Genomic DNA, 21,092 nt, shown 5'->3' with positions numbered 1-21,092 from the left:
ACCATACACATAATGTCACTATGGACCAAAATGGCCTCATCTCTGATGGTAAATGCCATTAACCTCCAGTAAACAACAATGGTACAAAATCTGACCTCAAGTTGTGGAGTATCCGTTTTTGTGCCGAATGAATTTAAAGGTCATTTGATGTGTGTACAAGGATATTGAGATTTAAGAACTGTTGCTTGATAGATGAGAATGTTTGCGATCCTAGTGTGAACACTCGCCATACACGTGATGTCACTATGGACCAAAATGGCCTCATCTCCAATGGTAAAGGTCAATAACTTCCATTAAACAACAATAGTACAAAATTTGACCTCAAGTTGTGGAGTATCCGTTTTTATGCTCAATACATTAAAGGTCGTTTGATGTGTGTACTAGGATATTGGGCTTAAAGAACTGTGGCTCGATAGATGAGGATGTTTGTGATTCTAGTGTGTATAGTTTTAAATCGCTCAAGTCCCCCAGGGGTTTTCTACTGTTTTTCTATTTCAATAACTTACAGTTTTGGCAGTTTGTCAATAAGAATCTAAATATATTTAATAATGCTAACATTAATCTAGATAATTCCAGACAAACAATCTTTCTGTCATCAGCAGTTACTGCTGTAGCATGATTGATTGATGATGAATGTCATTTTTTTCCTTTGTGACATGACATGTGGTCAAGAATCGGATATCAAAAGGATTTTAAAACTGGTCAACAACACTTACATTTTTAATCTGAATAATATCAGAGAAATCATTTGCTGTCATCAGCAGTGTGCTGCTGTTGATTGACTGATTAATCAGCGTGTTTCTATTGAGCAAAGGGTTGACAGATGATGCTACGTAATGAGGGGTGATAAGAGGTGATATGCAGTAACCATGGTAAGGGCCCCCAGTAGAAATAGACCGGGTGAAAGGTGATGTGTCAACCCCATTTTGAGGCGTTTTTTTTTAGTAGGCGATACATGGCGATATGCCTAAAACAGTACGGTATGACGATTTAGTGGATGACAAAGTCACTTAAATGCTGACAAGATACAATTACAATACAGCTTGCGTGATCCAGATCTGGTCTTAATCAGCTGGAAAATCACAAAAATGTTTTACTGGATTTCCATTCTCACCACTAACTCTCACTTTTTGTGCAAGAAGCTGTCTTTCTATTCAATTGTTGGACAGGAATAACCTCCCAGGTGTGTTATTGGCCCTGGAACATGTTTAAAGCAAAACCTCTTATTTAACCTCTTTGCAGTTTTGTTTTAAACATGTTCAAGGGCAACAAGTACACAGAGAGCAATAACTTGGTTCAATGTGTAGCACATTTCAACAAATACTCATTTCCCCCCTATTATTACACATAAAATTAATCTAATTATGCAGGTAAAATGTTTCTTTTGAAAGTTTTTTGTCTTATTCATGTATTCTGTTATCAAATAGTTTCCAGTGATTTCCTACTGACGTCACTTGAGGCTGACATGCCTACTGACGTCACTCGAGGCTGACATGTTCATTTCCAATTACCTACGATGGTCATCACATGAATAACCAAACAACTATTATGAAAAGGAAACAGCGCAATTAGTTGTTTTGACATCACTGTCCAATATTCATCTTGTACTGCCCTATAAAGGGGCATGGTCAGATTTTTTTCATAATTATTTTTTCAACAAAATTTTTTTGTACCTCACATTCAGTCCAGTACCAAAATATGATCTGATTTTAAAGTTTTGAGGTAACGTGCACAAGTGGTTTTGATATTATCATTTGAACAGACAGAAAAATAATTGGCATAACAAATTGGGATATTGCAGTTGAAATGCATACACCTCCTATGGAAGACATAATCTCCCACACAGGGCATGTAGATTTCAAATGGGATTCACCCATACAGGTAACCCAAGTTGAAATTCACACTCCCTGTGTAGGAGATTAAGGTCATGTCTTCCATAGAGGGTGTATGGATTTCAACTGGAAAAGCCCAATGATAGGGGGAAAATTACAAGAAGTAAACTGTCAGTTTGTAAAAAGAGTCATGTGAAATGGAGTGAGTATTACTAAACAGCTCTTTTCAAGGCCATAGCTGGGCATAGGCAGTACCCAGTGCAGCCAACTTCGAAAAATACTTTTCACAGCCAAGACAAGAGGAGCCTACATGCATAATTCCTAACAGTTTCAACTAACATGATAATTTAACAATAATGATGATCAAATCTTTGTGTATTCATACTTGTCCAAAGCCAAATCCATAGAAACTTAAAAACCTGTATCGTAAAAATTTATCAAGCAGGAACAAAATACAATGCAGACATTGTTCCATGATGTTGTACAATTACCCCCATTTTGTTGCACCATCTTCCAAGAAATGTCTTTAGGTACCAATACAAGCATGGGGATACCTCTCTCATCCACTTACCCAATGGGCTATTCCAGTTAAAATCCATACACCCTATGGAAGATATGACCTTAATCTCCCACACAGGGGGTATAGATTTCAAATGAAGTGACTCATTAAGGTAACCCCAATTGAAATTCACACTCCCTGCGTAGAAGATTTTAATCAAAATTTAGAAACTTAGAAGGTCATATCTTCCATAGGGGGTGTATGGATTTCAAATGGAATAGCCCAAATTGGCTGGATACAATCATATAACATCATTTACCCCACTATTAATGGATTTTGTTTGTTTTTGTTTACTGTTTTACATTCAATTATACTTCACAAAGAGCAACTTTCTCTGATAATATATCCAGGCTTGGGTATAAAACTCCCCATCTGCTTTCCTTTTGTTTCCAAGAAGATTCATAACAGGCACCATACCCCAGGCTTTGTAACAAATTTACATGCAGCATCCAATGTTGCCAAACCTGCCATTTAGTAGCCCAATTGGGTGGCTTTTGTAGATTTTCTCTGTTACTTTTGACAATTTCATGCCCCATAGAAACCAGTGCTTAAGATAAAAATAGGGCAACCTTTTCATTATTAGCTCCCATGACTTTAGTTACTTTCCAGTCCCACAGAAACCAATGGTTAAGAGGAAAATTGGGCAACTTTCTGATTATTTATCCAGGGATTCAGGCTGAAATTAAAATTTTAGCAACCCTGGCAGCATCCTAGACTCAGCCAAGCAAACAGTCAGGGATAAGAGCCTCGCAAGAAGTCCCCGGCAGACCAGTTCCTGTAAGGAGACATAAGCTAGCCGGGGGATGTCTAAATATAGCCGGGGGAGGAAACGACCATGCCACAACAGCCAGGAAATGCTATGCAGTGATGTCCTACCACAGTCTCTTCTCTCAGTGCAATCTTATACATAGAAAATTCAATGCAATACATCCATGTGAGGACACTGCATTAATAGCCTCATTTGCAGGGTCAAAGGTTATTGTTACAATATCGTGTGAGAAATAGAACGTCTGACCCATTTTGATGTCTGGCTTGGTTAAAAAGAAAAAGCAAAAAAAAATGATATACGATCAAAACAAGAAGAAAAGTTTTATCTTACAATTCTCATGACTTTTGGTTGGAGCTGTATATCAAGAAAGATGCTCATGGTGCAACGACACAATTTTGGACTGATTTGGGCCTTCTTAGTGAAATAAAGCTTCCTATCCTATACTGTCTATCCTACATACACCGAAATGTATTTGCTATGATATAGCGGTAAATTTCCGCAGTGTGTTTATTTTCACAATTTTTTTAATTTAATTTCAGAACAGTGAATTTAAGAAGGGGTATGAACGTTTGGACAGTATTTATTGTGGGACATTAGAGCACATCAGACATATCGAATTGCATTCTGAATACGAAGAATGTCCTTCTGATATGAAATAATTTTGATTTTTTGAAATTCGCAATTTAATAGACATTTTATGGCAAATCATTAAAAATTGATATTTTTGATATTTAACAGTACTTGAAGTAAATTTTATAAATCTGATGATTTATACTTAAAGTGTATGTAGGTGGGATGAAAAGCTGACGATCAATTGAAAATTTTGACCTTTCGTATTGAAGATATGGATTTTTTCCCAAAACACCCAACAAAAAATAGGTCTTTTGGGGAAAAAATCCATATCTTCAATATAAAAGGTCAAAATTTTCAATTGATCGTCGGCTTTTCCTCCCAGCTACATACACTTTAAAATATATCATTAGATTTATAAAATTTATTTCGAGGACTGTTAGTGTTATATATCAAAAATTTAAAAATATCAAATTTTAATAATTTGTCATAAAATTTGTATTATATCGTGAATTTCAAAAATTAAAATTATTTGATATCAGAAAGACATGCTTCAGTATTCAGAATGCAATTGATACGCCTGAGGTGCTCTCATGTCCCACAAAAATACTGTTGAAACGCCATAAATGCTCATTATAGATCCCTTAAAAGCTTGCAAAATATTTGTGACCCACAGGCTTTAATGCTGTTTGACAGCTGCTTGAACCCTAAAACTGCTGAGCATTGGGTGCATAATCCAGATTAAGGTCTGGGGTTCAAGTCCCCAAACAGGCAGGTATGTCCGTAGTTTATATTTTTTATTTTCTCTTTCTAAGTTATCTGCCTATGCATGTTATGTTTCCTTTGTAATTTCATGTCAAATTGTTTTAGTGTGCAAGACCACTTCTTCTAATCTTCTATCCCCTGTACACCCAGAACAGTTAAATTTGCACAAAAAAAAAAAAAAATTAATACCGCTGAAATATCCTGCTATACATGTACAGTAGCACACTATCACCCCACATCTAAGGCAGGAATCATTCAATTACATATATTCATCACTTGTACAAACAAGTTAGTGTATCAAAAAAAAAATCTTTTCAATCTGATTACGTTTAACCCCCTGAGCACTACCTGCCGATTTATTCTAACAATGTTACTGATTGGTCCAATTGATAATGGAAACTTCTTTTTGGCCAATCGGCAGGTAGTTCTCATGGGGTTAAATACACATATATTGACAGCTATAGATAGATCAAAAGTTCAAGTTTTATATTCCAGGTACAGTATCCTTTTGGCAAGGATGCAAACCTGCTCCTACTCCTTCCTTTTCTACCCTGAAATCCATCAAATCCTGCTAGGGTTGTGAAATTATCAGTTTTTCAACCAGGACTCAGTGTTTGAAAAAAAAGTCCTGGTTCACTGTCCTAAATTTAGTAGGAACCAGGACTTTCTTTAAGGTTACCAGGACTTACTTTTTTTAAAATGATTTTCAGAATTTTAAAATATTGAAAAAAACTATCTAAAAACACCATCGCCAGCAAAAATTCAAGATGGTGGTCATGTTGGAGATCGGACAATTTACACCTGTAAACAAGCTTAAACAGCAGGCTTTTAAATCCATCAGAAAAATATCAAATAATTTGTCATTCGACAGTATGCACATAATGAACTACCTCTCATTGATATTTTCCCTTGATCTGTTTTGCAAGCAACTAAAATGACAAAGGTGAAATTTGCAATGTTTTCTTCATTCATTCATTAAATGAATGAATGAAGAAAACATGGCAACATCCTTTTACAAGCCTGTTTTTATGTTCTACATGTATGTGAAATACAATGATTCAATTTCATAGGATTGGTCAAAATATGCCAAAATATGTACACCATTTTAGTCGTCATCTATGACAATCCAATATAACAATGCATATTTCAAGATGAAATGTCATGGGTCAAGAATGTGTGCTACACTAACAGACCTAAAGCGCAATTTTGAATTGCTTCATGGTGCGACACATTGATTACGTCGAAGGAGCGACACAACACATATTTATCATAAGATTTGACGCAGAATTGGCTTCATTCATTGCTGCATGTATTTTACAAAAAACAAAAAACTGATGGCACCAATACACAGGGTGGTAACATGGAGTCTCCTTCTCTATTCCTATGAAATACCCCCACATATTCCCCAATAGCTGACAGTGCCAATATACAGGCCATGTATAGGGAGTCTGAATTCTTCTTCTCCATTTCTATGCTGTGTAATATTTGTCTGAGCTTACCTGGAAAGATCTGTGGTACATTATATTAGTGTTATTTTTGTCTCCTAACCATGACAATCCAGTAAGACAGATTTCTCATAGCATTATGTATAGGACTAAGAACTCAATCTTCTCTGGTCTTCTATTATCAAAATAAATGTGTAGTATACTTTGTTTCACCTCAAGTTTAGTAGTAATATACGCGCACATTTAGATGGTCAGAGTATCAAATCGCACATACTAACACGTCACATGCATACATGGGCAGTTGGTCACACACGTGCCATGCAAGTGTGTTAATGCTAGTGCATAAAAGTATGGATGTAACTAAAAACTTGAGGTGAAATAAGCATACACTACAAGATTCTTATTGCGGCCGCCTGCACAGGTACACCATCGCCAAGGTACCTGACTGGTACACACAGAGTACCTACACAGTACAAATGCTGCTAATGCACAGAACCCATCAGTAGTGGTACTGCATGGTGCTACACTGGTACTCCCTTGGTACTGCACAGTACCAGCCAAGTAGCTTGGCGATGGTGTACCTGGGCAGGCAGCCACAATAGGAATCTGGTAGTATACTTGTCTGAGCTTACCGGGCAAGATCTTTGGTACAGGACATTAGTAATTGCTTCAATTCAGGAGCATCACTACCTCCCACTTTGACAGCCTCAAAGTCTGCTCGCACCTTGCTGGTAAAGTACTGTCGCAACTCTTCTATGAAATCGTCCTCAAGGGCGCTCAGGTTAAGTGCTTCCATACGCGACTGCAGTACCTGGAATGTGGAGTTTTCTGAGAGTGTACTCGAGGTATCTGTCATGGACAGTTTGTCTTCGTCGTCATCATCGTCATCTGAAAGATTATGGAAAACAAATTGATCTTACATGAGCAACTAGTTTTAAGCATTATTCATTTCTTGCATCAATGACACAAATAAAACACTGACCAAAGCTTGGTCACAGCTTTCTACCAATGCTCAGATTCAACAGAGGTAGAATCTACCTGTGGAATCAAACATAATAAATGCAGAATCTTACCGGCTATCGGCATATAGCCAGAGGATATGTTGTACACAAATGCATGGTTTTTTAGGGCTCATATTGAAATTCCCTTACACAGGAAGGTGTGCACCATCCTGCAGCTTTCCTGTGCTAGCCTTCTTTTGTTAAAATCCTGGGCAGGGTGTATCACTGATGCATATAATCCATCCGTTTATGACCGAAGCTTTCCTGAGGCGCGCTTAGCGAGGGAATCCTGCCTTCTTTCTGTGTAAAAACGTGGTAGGGTATTTCAATATGAGCCCTTACTATATACATGTATATACTGGTAATATGGAGTACATTTTGTCTGACATTTGAACTGGAGATTAAGATCATGTCTTCCATGGGGTGTATGTATTTCCAACTGGAATAGTCCAACTGATGGTTGGTGGTAGGAGGAATTGAGTTCTCAAAATATCTGAGAGATTTTCAACTAAAGATAAAACTTGCATGTATCGAGGAACCCTATAACGGCCCCAATACATATGGGCGGGGTGAAGCAATTAACAACATCTTAGAACATTATAAAAAGGAGTACAAATGTATTTTAAGCAATATAAAGTCATTAACCTTGGCCTACGAAAGCCAACCAACCACACTGATGGTCCATCAGAATGCTAAATTGGGAGTAAAGATATAATAGTACAAAGTCTTGGTATGCAAGCAAGAATGAGTAACTTGAAACTTTTAAGTCCGCAAATTCTCGAAGGAAGTTGGACTTACAGGTATTAACTTGGTACCATTACCCTAAAAACCAATGGATATCCAATGCTCATGAAGTAAATTAGTAGCACACCCTTATCATCAAGTTTGGGATGTAAAAATAACTCCTAGCCTTTCAAAATCGCTAAAATCATTTGCGGATCAAAACTGCCCATTGCGTCATTGAATATAGTCAATAAGTGTTCACCCTTGTCCCTTGAGAATAGTGAAGTTTAAAAATATGCCTTAAGTTTGGTGAAACCGGTGTTCATAACCGTCTCCTATCTCAGTAATGTCATTAGGGGATAGCAGGTGACTACATAATGCATACAAACTGTTATCAAAATGATTGGAACTGACAACTTGTTAGTTTTGCAGAATTGTTTTCACTATGTTATGTATCAGTTTAGGCTCGATTGTTTTTGAAATATTTGAAATTATAGTAGTTTTAGCATCTCTAGGAATAGGTAGATTTCTCAAATGGCGTACAAAACAAATGTGATTTAAAAGTAGTTAATGAACTCTGTGTTTCATGCCTAGTGTGGAAGCGCAGTGATTTATAGTGCGCTACGCACAGGCACAACGTGTAGACGTTGATCCACAAGCCTCGGCACGTTTACAGGTTGTCGGTGACCACTATAGTCCCACATCATTCCATAAACCATTTAACAACAACTCAGGTACTTTGCAACTTCAAATGCGCACACCCTAGTCATTCCACAATTGACCTTCGCAACCAGGATCAGCTCCCCGAGTTACATACTGGTTACAACAAGCAAATTAGCAGCAAGTTCCTTGTCCAGTAGGGGAATATCAAGCTAACTCAATTTTTCCACGAGAGCGTACTACACCACCAGGATTCAAACCAGCAACCTCTCGCACCTTGTTAATGTTCCCAGGGCCATGGGGTGGCTTTTGAGTGGGCAAAGATATCATGACAAGGTGCACATAAAGTCTTTTGACATTCTTTTTGGAAAGACACAACCACCCTTAGCTAATTTGGAAGGTTGCTTGATAAAATCTCTCTCTAAGGTCACATTGCAAACATATATGCAGGTGTGGTTCGTATGAGAGTATACCATCGAATGCGGTCAGTGGCAGCCCTGGTAGCCTCTGTGATAAACGAGTATTCTCTGATACAGGGACAGGAGATCAAAAAGTATAGCTTAACATGAACTTGACAGTTTACATTGAATGAAATACAAGTTGTTGTAATTGCTATTCTCGTTAATTTCTCAATTGAACAAGGAAATCGTACACTCTGCACCATATTATTGTCATTTCCTAGAGATCCTGTAGGAACACAGCTTTCACCACTACTTAACTACAAAGTTCTGCCCTTGACTGAAGCTGGACCATTTTGTGATTCTGATAAAGAAAAAAATAACATTAGCAGCAGCAACAGCAACAGCAACAACAGCAACAACAACAACAACAACAACAACAACAACAACAACAACAACAACAACAACAACAACAACAACAATAACAACAAAAGCAAAAATGACAACAACAGCAACAATAACAGCAACAGCAAAAATGACAGCAACAGCAAAAATGACAGCAACAGCAACAACATCAACAATAATGACAATAGCAAAAACAATGACAGCAACAACAACAACAACAAAAATAACAACAATAACAACAACAGCAAAAATGACAGCAACAACAGCAACAGCAAAAATGACACCAACAGCAACAAAATCAACAACAATGACAATAGCAAAAACAACAACAACAGCAACAACAAAAACAACAACAACAGCAAAAATGACAGCAACAACAGCAACAATAACAGCAACAACGAAAGCAACAGCAAAAATGACATCAACAACAATGATAACAACAACAACTTGATTTTCAATCCAATTACAGTAAAACACTATAGACGTGGGACATTTGTTAAGAAATGGAAAACTCTGAAAAGCTCTCAGGCTGTAAATCATTTTAAAATATCACTGAAGTGAAAATTCACTTATTTAAAATTGCATACTATACTAATGTATTGTTTTTATGTTTCTCTATGTATCTTTGTTAAAGTGCTTATGGACTTTGGTGTAAAGTACTATATAAGCATGGTTTGTTGTTGTTATTTATGAGTCCAATATTCAACCTAATTAACACCCAATCGCTAAGGTCTGTCATGGGAGGAGGATTGCTTTTTTATATCAATAAAATAAATGAATTTTTTCATAAAAAAATTTCAAATAACTAAAATAAGAAAACGATCATTGCACGAGTTTGCAGTATCGTTGAAAATATCAGACACAGTACACACAGGTAATTAAATATCAGTACCTGGCCCTACATTGCATTTATATTGATAATCATTTGGTCAAGTTACGACTATTTCCTGGATATATACAAAAACAGTCATGGATCAAAGACCTATACTATAGGATCTACAAACATTACAATCTCTAAGACACAGTTCCTTAACCCCAATATGTTTCTACACTCAAATAATGACCTTTGACTGTACTGGGTACAAAAACTCATACTCCAAAACTTGAGGTCAAAATTTGAGCTTTGCTTGTTTTATGGGGGTCACTGCACTACACCTTTGGGGGCGAGATCATTATAGCTCATAGCGCCGACTAGTGCATTAACTAAAGAGGAAGTGAATAGCAAATGAAAGCCCCTCATGAATAACAAGCAGGTACACACAGGTATACACAGGTATATTACTGAAAAGCGTCATGTTTTTGTGGTATTAATTTCTATCATGATTTGAACTGTTCAGAGCAGTTTCTTATAATTATTTGCGATTACAAATAGTTACATATTAAAAGCCAATAGCAATTAAACATTTCTGTGGGCTTTTAAAATTGCGGTTCTGAAAGCATAACCATGAAAAGCACAAAAATAAAAACCTCCTGAATATTTCCTGCTATCTGGTATAGGCCTGCCTCATTAACACTTAATTTCTGACAAAAGTTGAAATTCCTAATATTTAAAGCATAATCCTGTAACAAAACTTTAGATTAATTCCTTGCATCCCAAGAGGATAGGCTTAGGGTTAGGGATTATGTAAGGATTAAGGTTAGGGCTAAGTGTTAATGTTTAAGTTAGGATTAGAGTTAGGATTATAAGAGATTAGGGCTAGGATTATGACTGAGAGTAGCAACCATTATCAAAATGCATCGGCGTAAATTCTGAGAGATGCGTTGCCCAACATTTGATGGGAGGGGGGGGGGGTAACTGTGTGTAACTGTATACATCATCCCCTTCATGTATGTTGTGCATGTATATATGCAATGCAAATGCAAAAACATGTAGTTTTCCTTTAAGTATACTTTTTTTTTATGTCAAGACATATCAAGGCATTAACAGCTGTTATCATTACGATAAAGCTGTCAAACATTTTGTGTAAAAATTTAACCAAAACATTGCCTCCCTGCACCTCTATTAGTAAAGATTTTTTGGGGGGCCAGCAGCTCCATAATGAAAGGTGCTCCAATCATTCCGCTTCACATCAAATTGTGGATCCACATCCACCCCTACTAGCCTCCCACCCACTCCATCCAACCTCTCCACCCACAATGTCAAAAAGAAATTTATTCAACTGACTTTAAAATTACTCCCAATTTAGTCCAAGAGAAGAAATATGAACTTGCTGATAATTCATAGCAATACAGCATTTGTACAATTTCCCCCCACTCTTCCCCTCCCTTTCCCCTAGACTCCCTGCCTTCCTCACTGATGTAAATCAACCCTTCCATGTGATCAGTGAAATGCTGTGTTAATGTTGTCTCAAACATTTCAAGTATTTCTGAGACTTGGGAATTACAAAAAGGAGACAAATCTATGTCTACATCTATTTCTTGAAGGTATGGACTTCCCGTGAATGACAAGAGCACAAGGAGAATCAATTTTGTTGGGATTTGCTTTACATGTACACACATATGTACGCTTATGTTTAGCCCATATTATCATCAATATGTATGCAATAATGAAGGCAATAGGGGATAAAAAAACCCTGTTTTACAGGCAGACAGATTTTTCAAGTAGAGTAGGTCGGTCAAGATTTTTTTTTTGAGGCTGAAATTACCCTAAAATATCACAGAAAGCTTGAAAAATCTGGCAAAAATTTGATGATTTTTTGCAAACATATTTTGAAAATGTTCGGAGTTTCTTTCTGAATGTTCAGTCAAAATCAATCAATTTTGCCCAAAAATGGCTGATTTTACAAGATTTTAGCCAAATTTAAAAAAAATCCCAAAATGCAAAAGAGAGGGAAAATTTGTCTCTGATTTAATTTCCCCCACTCTTCCCCTCCCTTTCCCCTAGACTCCCTGCCTTCCTCACTGATGTAAATCAACCCTTCCATGTGATCAGTGAAATGCTGTGTTAATGTTGTCTCAAACATTTCAAGTATTTCTGAGACTTGGGAATTACAAAAAGGAGACAAATCTATGTCTACATCTATTTCTTGAAGGTATGGACTTCCCGTGAATGACAAGAGCACAAGGAGGATGTCAATTTTGTTGGAATTTGTGCTTTATGTACACACATATGTAGCCCATATTATCATCAACATGTATGCAATAATGAAGGCAACAGGGGATAAAAAAACCCTGTTTTACAGGAAGACAGATTTGTCAAGTAGAGTAGGTTGGTCAAGATTTTTTTAGGCTGAAATGACCCTAAAATATCACAGAAAGCTTGAAAAATCTGGCAAAAATTTGATGATTTTTTGCAAACATATTTTGAAAATGTTTGGCGTTTCTTTCTGAATTTTCATTCAAAATCAATCAATTTTGGCCAAAAATGGCTGATTTTACATGATTTTAGCCAAATTAAAAAAATATCCCAAAATGCAAAAGAGGGGGGACATTTGTCTCCAATTTCCCCCCTCTCTTCCCCTCCCTTTCCCCTTTCGGTATAGCAATGGGTCCCAATTTCTTGGAAAATTGGTACATGAATGGATCCACTTTCATATTTTCAGCAACATATACACAAATGTACCTATTCTAACCAAACTGACTCCCCGTAACCCCGTAAGAATGTCACGAGTACCCATGGGGAATGCTTTTGTATTTTCCTTACATCACTGATGGCCAAAAGTGAAATAAACAAACATGAATGATCATTTTGAATTATCTCTCAATGATATGGTTCTATCGATAATCATTTTCCGATTCACAGTTATGTAATATTATCATCTGACATAATTTTTCTTACAGCAATTGTTTGCAAATATGCTGAGGCCCTGCTTAATTGCTCAATAGGGATGAAGAGCCTAAGTGCTGGATTCGAGCCCACAACCTCGAGCCACCTCCTCCACAGCCAGTCTGTTACCTTCCTGACATTGAATAAAGCCTGTACCATTTGCACACCTGGCTGGGGAGAAGCAATAGGGTTGAAGAGCCTAAGTACACAGCACATAAATAGCACCGTGGGTGTTTGAACCCATGACTTCTAGCTACCTCACGATTATGTGTCAAATTCTTTGTTCAGGTCAACTTAATGTATTAAAAGATCGCATCTATAATAAAAAATATTCAGGCAACAAATTGAAATACATATCTCACATACAACAACATTGTATGTTTACATGCCAATTATAATTGCTTGAACTGCCCCACATATGAAAAAGGTGGATACCATACAAATATTTTGTTTGATATAAGAATTTAAGAATAGATCTTTGAATCAATGATGTATAAAATTTATGTATATAATTTAAACTCAGCATTACTACTGTCCACTGCACAAAACCCTAATCTCAACCCTAATTACCTTCTTGCCTCAATCACACAATTCTGTAGCTAAGGGGCATTCTATGATTCAAATCATGCGGTAGTAACCTACAAAATTCTCATTGCGGCCACCTGCACAGGTACACCGTTATCAAGGTATGTAACTGGTGCACGCAAAGTACCAATGCTGCTACTGCAGAGGACCCACCAGCAGTGGTACTCTGCACTGGTACTACACTGGTACAACACTGGTACTGCACAGTACCAGGCAAGTATGCTGGCAACGGTGTGCAGGCAACCGCAATAAGAATCTTGTAGTAATTCTGAAGTGAATACACTTAGTTTACATTGTATCGGAGTGTACCATATAACACCGTAGTAAACCATACAGGTTCCTACCAATCATTCACACATGATTGGTAGTCTCTATCACATGCAACTCACGTCTATAACTACTGCGTAAGACTGTGTTTGGCATATAATCCATTGGAATGACTCCAAACGCTTGACTGGACAGCCTCAGTGCAGCTTGAATGGCATATGGCATGGCCTCCATCTTCACTCCTAATCAAATCCTGGTATCAAGCGCAGTATGTCCAGTTGTACCATAAACATTCAAAATCTCCGCTTAAATCACAATATTCTTCATCAGTCTCAATAGCTCTTGAACATGTAAATACCAAATTGAACTTGTCGTAGTATGAGAATGCTGAGTAACCTCGCACTGAGGTCAAAGGAACATGTTGAGGTAATTAATATTATTGTGTACTTTTGGGATTTCATGATATCAAGCACTTTTGGCAAATTGACGGAATGCAAGTTCCTGTTCTACATCATTTCAAAGTACTGTATGAGCAGATTCAAATTGGCTTCTAAGGACGTAGCCATGAAAGCCGAGTTACTGATGATGGAAATACGTATCCTTCATCTGAAGTAAGTTCCTTGGTTCAATGCAGTGTTATAGTCAGTGATTGTGATGCAGATATCACTTCATGTAGTACCAACTACTCCTAGAAGACAGTACTATGCAAGTTGGTTTTTCAAACCATATAAAACCATAAAAAATCACACTAGTTCACTTCAGTTTTCTCTTATATAGTGCTCCAACAGAGTATGAAACATAAGCTGGTCCTAGAGGTTCTCCACTCAAACAATATCCACCATCCATATAAGTGTACCATCAGAAGATCATAGTAATTCCTCAGTACTCACTGTTCAAGCGATAACTTTCCTTTGATATAATATGTTTCTTTACCAAATCCATTTGTACACTGCAAGCTGCCAACAGGTCAATTTATGAAATATGAAATAATCATGATTTAATTACATATCATAAGCCAACAGATTTAGGTAGGAGTTACCCTAGTCGGAAAAATGACTTTGGTTACAGGAGTCAATGACCTCCATCCAATTCTGTTGTATCATGTTGACTGCCAACTTGCTGGTCAAACTCTAGACCCTTGTAGACACAAGTGTCTGCAAAAGACAGTGTATAACAAGCAGAAAAGTAGCTGTATTAAACAATTCTGACACTTTGTTTGGCATACAAAGTCTCAAGTCAAGTATCCCAGAGTAGCTTCACCACTATTTGACAAACAAATGAATGAAATAGACAGTGTGTCGAAAGCATCTAAGTTTAGCTCTCCTAATCCTGATACAAAAACCTGTAGGGGACAGCTAACTGCAACTATCCATATCAGCAACAAGAAGTGAAGAATAGCCACAAAAAATAAAAGCAGTGATCAAGTCTTTATTTTGACTTCTTATACTTGTCTTTTCCGAACAAGCTAAGGAAGTCGACATGAAATGCATCCAATAGGTCAAATAAACAGCTAAATTCAGCAACAGCCAGTCTATAACAGGTGATTGCAACAGGACGATGAAGAAGAAGTTGATTTATCCTAGTGACGTCAATATGTCTCTGCCAGGCTCTGCAAGATGGTTTGTAGACCTGACATCTTTATCTACAAAAACTTCCTTCGATATCAACCCTCCCATCCTCTTTGAGAAGTCGACCGGCCGGCCTGCCTGCCTTGCCTGCCGGTTCAAGTGTGTACAACGAGTCAAACTTGTTATAGTTTGAGTATTTGTGACACTACCCTAGCAAATGTTGATATATCTGACATATGTATGTAATACAACTCATAGATAACATTTTCCCAATCATACAGTTGCAGCTAGGCAAAGATGTTACAAAATCCCAAATAAATTTCTTTGAATACATGAGCCGCTGCTAATAGCTATGTCATACAAGCCCAGAAAGTGAAAGTGAAAAACAAGTACTGTGGTTGCAAACGTACATCCTAAGCAACACACAACCACTTTCCATGAAACTTGACTGTAAAGCCCTATTAAGCACACTAATTTACAATTACAGGGTTGCGGCAATTTCTGTTACACGGTTACAGATAACAAACAAATTTTGCCTAAAGACAAGCCGGTATCAGACGAGGGCTGATGGTTCTGTGGTCAATCAGGATATGTGTCTTGAGGGGGAAGGGGGCTTATAGACAAGCCTGTATCAGACGAGGGTTGATGCTCTGTGGTCAGTCAGGATGTATCTTGAGGAGGAAGGGGACTTAAACAGGTGGAACAACCACACAATAAAGCAACGTAAGGGTTCTTGTAATAGTCTATAACAGTTGCCAAGTGCTGATACATGTGCCAACTTTACCACAACAAGTTTCCTGACTAAGAAAGCAGACTATGTCATTCAAATAAACATTACTACTCTTTTCAATAATTACATTGAGGGTTGAGAACCAGAAAGCCTCAACTCATAAAGGAATCCTTTGTAAGTCAAGGTTTTCTGCCTCTCATCCCCTGACATGATTTTAATACTTAATTTAGGATAGTCCTTGTTTTATGGACCTTGTTTACAGAAACCAGAAATGCATTATACACTCTTAAAATACCCTACTCCTTTTTGAATAGAAACTTCTCAAATTTGACAAGGGAATCTATTCAGATGGAGACATAATAGATTTCTCCTCAAAATGACATGGAGATTGGAGGAGATGAACATGTTACAAACACCATTGTAGTCGGTCTCATTTGGGTACACAGAATCTCTATTATTATAGAATGAATAGATTCTTGTCAAAAATGACTGCCTTATCAAGTTTGAGGAATTTATCTTGTTTGAGGGGGACATAACAGAACTTGTCAAAAGTAAATGGGTATAATCTTGTCAAATAATGAGTTGTAGATCTTGTCAATTTGAATAGTTCAAATAAAACAGAAATTATTCAAGTTTCATTTTGAAAAGATTGTTGGGTCAAAGTGATAGTTACGAATAGTTACGGGATCAAAATTAAATGAGTAGGAATTCTATTCAAAAAATGAATAGTACAAAATTAGAGTGTAGTGATGAAGACCCTGATAAAAATGGGATGACGGGATGACTGACTGATTGACGGAATGGTCAAGTATTCCTCCTCAGCTGTTAATTGGGGATAGGGTGTGATATAACAGGGTACTACTTGGATTTCCTTTAATATCAATATGATGTCACAGTGACGAAGGAGAGCAATAGAGATTAAATAAGATTAAACTATTGCACAACAAATGCTGATGGTGCTGATAGTATTATTAAAATAAATATTCTTCTTTACATCAAAAATTCAACTTAGAATAGACTTTTGGTGAGTTAAGAAAAGGCAAGTTAGGAAAAAAGCACGGCTGACCACTGGGACCCGGCTTAAGAACCTAACTTTTGCCACTGTGACTTAAGAGTAAATATTCAAACTCTCCATTGGGACTTGCTGTAAACTCTGCAGGTGTTCACTTAGTGAGGGGCAACTAACTTTTTAAACACACTAACTCACACTTTTTGAACTTGTGATGTATCTATTCATAATTCGACTTTGTACCACTTATTTTTGGGTGCAAATAGTGCAAAAAATACTGGCTGACTGAATGATTGACAGAATGGCCACTGTAAGTATCCCCCTCCTCAAAACAAGTGATCAGTTGTTAATTGACGACAGATTGTTGTGATATAATTACTAGATGGATTTCCTTTAATATTAATATGATGTCATAGTGACGGAGGAGGGCATGGATTGGCTATCAAACTGGATTAAACAATTATACAATAAATGTTGATGATGCTGATAATACTTGTTCTGATGCACAAATATAATGATTGGATTACAACAAAATCCCAATTAATTATTATCAGTGAATATAAATAATTGTTTTCCCTTTCAATTTACACATGTCTCAACATAGACCATATGACACAGATGTCAGCAAAATAAGGCCACAAAAAAATTGTTTGATTGTCCATAGATCCCTTCCAAGGGGAGTGTATATTTCAAATGGGGTTACTTGAATGGGTGATTCCATTTGAATTCTGCACCCCCTGTGTAGGAGATTAATATCATATCTTCCATGGGGGTGTATGGATTTCAACTGGAATAGCCCAATACACAGAACAGCTATACAAGATATAATACCTAGTTTGTTCAATCCAAACATCTTGATATGAACAGCAAAATTGCTGTATTCTTCCTTGTTCTTCAATATCATCCAAGAATTTATTTTCAATTCAAAATCGCCATAAACATTTGGAAAAACAATAATGACTAGTGGCAAATGGTGGTCATAGACCACAAACCTAGCTGGGGCATGTTGGTGTTGTGGAGGTATCTGACCCCTACAAAATGTTCCAAAAATGCTCCCCTGGTCATGGGATTTGTTTTCACCGAGTTTGAGTCCCGTACTCCTAACAGATGTCCAAAAAATTCAATTCTTTGACCTGACCTATGCATGATGTTCCATAATGTTCCCCTGGTGTTGAGGTTTGTTGTCACCATGTTTGAGCCCCGTACCTCTTACAGATATCCAGAAAATGAAATTCTACGATTTGACCCCAGATGACCTTTGACATGACCCTTGCACAGTGTTCCAAAATGTTCCCCAGGTCAGTAAGTTTGTTGTTGTGGAGTTTGAGCCCGTACACCCTAACAGATGTCCAGAAAATGCATTTAGAAAATTTGACCTCTACATGACCTTTGACTTGACCCTGCAAAATGTTCCCCTGGTCATGAGATTTGTTGTCACTGAGTTTGAGCCCCATACCCCTTGCAGATATCCAGAAAATGAAGTTATAAAGATTTGACCCCAGATAACCTTTAACCTGACCCCTGCAAAGTGTTCCAACATGTTCCCCTGATCATTAAGTTTGTTGTCACCAAGTTTGAGCCCCGTACCCCTTACAGATGTCCAGGAAATGCGTTTCTAAAATTTGACCTCTGCATGCCCTTTGCCCTGCCCCCCGGAAATTGTCCCCCTGTTCTTGAGATTGATTGTATCGAGTTTGAGCCCCATACTCCTTACAGATGTCCAGATAATGCAATTGTAAGATTTTACCCCCCTTAATGACCTTTGACCCCAATTCTGTGTGCAAGGTATGGGCACTGGGCAAAGCCGATGCACATGTGTAAGTGACGTCATTGTGCTATGTAATATGTGGCAAAAGAAGCATTTTGAAGATATTTGGTTATATACCGAAAATGCCCCTTTAATGACCTTTGATCCCAATTCTGTTTGCACCATATAGGCACTGGATATAGGCGGTACATATGTGCAAGTTACGTAATTGTAGGGTGTTACATGTAGGAGGAGAAGCATTTCGAAGTTTGTTGCCAGAAGAAGAAGAAAGAAAGAACTAGTGGCAAATGGTGGTCATAGACCACAAACCTAGCTGGGCGTGTTGGTGTTGTGGAGGTATCTGACCCCTGCAAAATGTTCCAAATATGTTCCCCTGGTTATGAGGTTTGTTGTCACCGAGTTTGAGTCCCGTACTCCTTACAGATGTCCAGATAATGAAATTCTAAGATTTGGCCCCAGGTGACCTTTGACCTAACCCCTGCAAAGTGTTCCAAAATGTTCCCCTTGGCATTAAGCCCCGTACCCCTTACAGATGTTCAGAAAATGCATTTCTAAAATTTGACCTCTGCATGACCTTTGACCTGACCCCTGCAAAATGTTCCCCTGGTCATGAGATTTGTTGTCACTGAGTTTGAGCCCCATACTTCTTACAGATGTCCAGAAAATAAAATTAAAAGGTTTGACCCCAGATAACCTTTGACCTGACCCCAGCAAAATTTTCCAAAATGTTCCCTTGGTCATTAACTTTGTTTTCAGCGAGTTTGAACCTCGTACCCCTTACAGATGTCCAGAAAATGCATTTCTAAAATTTAACCTCTGCATGACTTTTGACCTGATGCCTGCAAAATATTCCCCTGGTCATGAGATTTGTTGTCACTGAGTTTAAGCCCCATACCCCTTATAGATGTCCAGATAATGCAATTGCAAGATTTTACCCCCTTAATGACCTTTGACCCCAATTCTGTGTGCAAATGATGGGCGCTGGGCAAAGCCGATGCACATGTGTAAGTGGCGTCATTGTGCTATGTAATATGTGGCAGAAGAAGCATTTTGAAGGTATTTGGTTATATACCAAAAATGCCCTTTAATGACCTTTGATCCCAATTATGTTTGCAACCTATGGGCACTGGATATAGCCGATACATATGTGCAAGTTACGTAATTGTAGGGTGTAACATGTAGGAGGAGAAGCATTTTGAAGTTTGTTGCCAGAAGAAGAAGAAGAAGAAGAAGAAGAAAGAAAGAAGAATCGGATAGCAAAACAGTACCTAGCTCGGGGGGTTGAAAACCCCCCAGCTAGGTAAAGAAAGAAGAATCGGAGAGCATTACAGTACCTAGCTGGGGGGTGTAAACCCCCCAGCTAGGTAAAAACGCAACTTGACTCATCTCAATATCAGTATCTGAAGAGCATTACAACTATACTATGATCAGCTCGTAATAGGCGAGAATTATTCGGTTTTTGTAAGGGATGGGTTATTCCGTTTATTTTCCTACACGTTTAACGCATCAGTGATGCGTGCGTTTAACGTATTAGCACACACTGATCCAGCCCTGTCTGGCGGCAAGATATAAAATAATGAATATACGATAGGCGCGGTGCACCTTACAAAACCTAAATTTCTAACAGTAAAATTTGCGAAGTCAACTGCCCAAACATGTCATAAACTATGCATTATTTCGACGTATTAGTGTTAAATAATGAATGTTTTGAGCAAGTTTCATGTAAATTATTAAGGTCGTCTTCAGATTTTGTTACTTTCAACTGTTGATTTAATAGCATTGAAAAATGGAAAATTGAAGGTTGAAAATGACTTGCGTGTTACACGTTTACCACAATTGCTAAACATTTAACGGATCATGTGTGCGTTTAACGGTACATGAGTTTAACGTTCCCATGCCTAGTTTTTGTTTTATAGACTAGAAAATAAAGTCTCACAACAGTGTGTGTCAGTCATGCAATACGTAAAGCGCAGTTCATGTAGGTGCTGCACCCGGCTGTGAGTACACCATTCTATATCAATCCACGATGTTACGAATCCCGTCTATTAAGAACTGATCGGAGTATATCCTAGGCTAACATCATAAGCATTAAGGTAAGAGGAGTGAAGAGGTACGAGTAAAGTTGATGGAACTCAACAGGTCACATGGTGAGAAAACAAAATGGTAGTCATTGTACGATTGACCTGAAATAGCAGTCAGAAGGCAGGGCTAGAATAGACCTGGCTCAAAGTTGTAGACTGTGACTGCGACTTCCTCATCAAAGTATAAGCCC

General features: G+C 37.7%; 1 protein-coding gene across 4 annotated transcripts in view; it reads right to left on the bottom strand.

Annotated features, from left to right (window-relative positions):
- Positions 1–21,092, bottom strand: part of LOC140154788 (phosphatidylinositol 3,4,5-trisphosphate 5-phosphatase 1-like) — a 107,043-nt gene that overhangs the window by 47,433 nt on the left and 38,518 nt on the right. For 3 of the 4 annotated variants that reach the window (XM_072177359.1, XM_072177360.1, XM_072177362.1), the window contains one exon: positions 6,573–6,828. In XM_072177359.1, coding sequence (XP_072033460.1) covers positions 6,573–6,828 — 256 coding nt within the window. Of the gene's footprint in view, positions 1–6,572; positions 6,829–13,867; positions 14,350–21,092 lie in introns of those variants that run through there. The other variant, XM_072177361.1, reaches the window with a different exon arrangement.

This window comes from Amphiura filiformis, chromosome 6 (genome assembly GCF_039555335.1).
Source record: "Amphiura filiformis chromosome 6, Afil_fr2py, whole genome shotgun sequence".
NCBI lineage: Eukaryota > Metazoa > Echinodermata > Ophiuroidea > Amphilepidida > Amphiuridae > Amphiura > Amphiura filiformis.
This window is presented reverse-complemented; position numbering and strand designations above follow the sequence as displayed.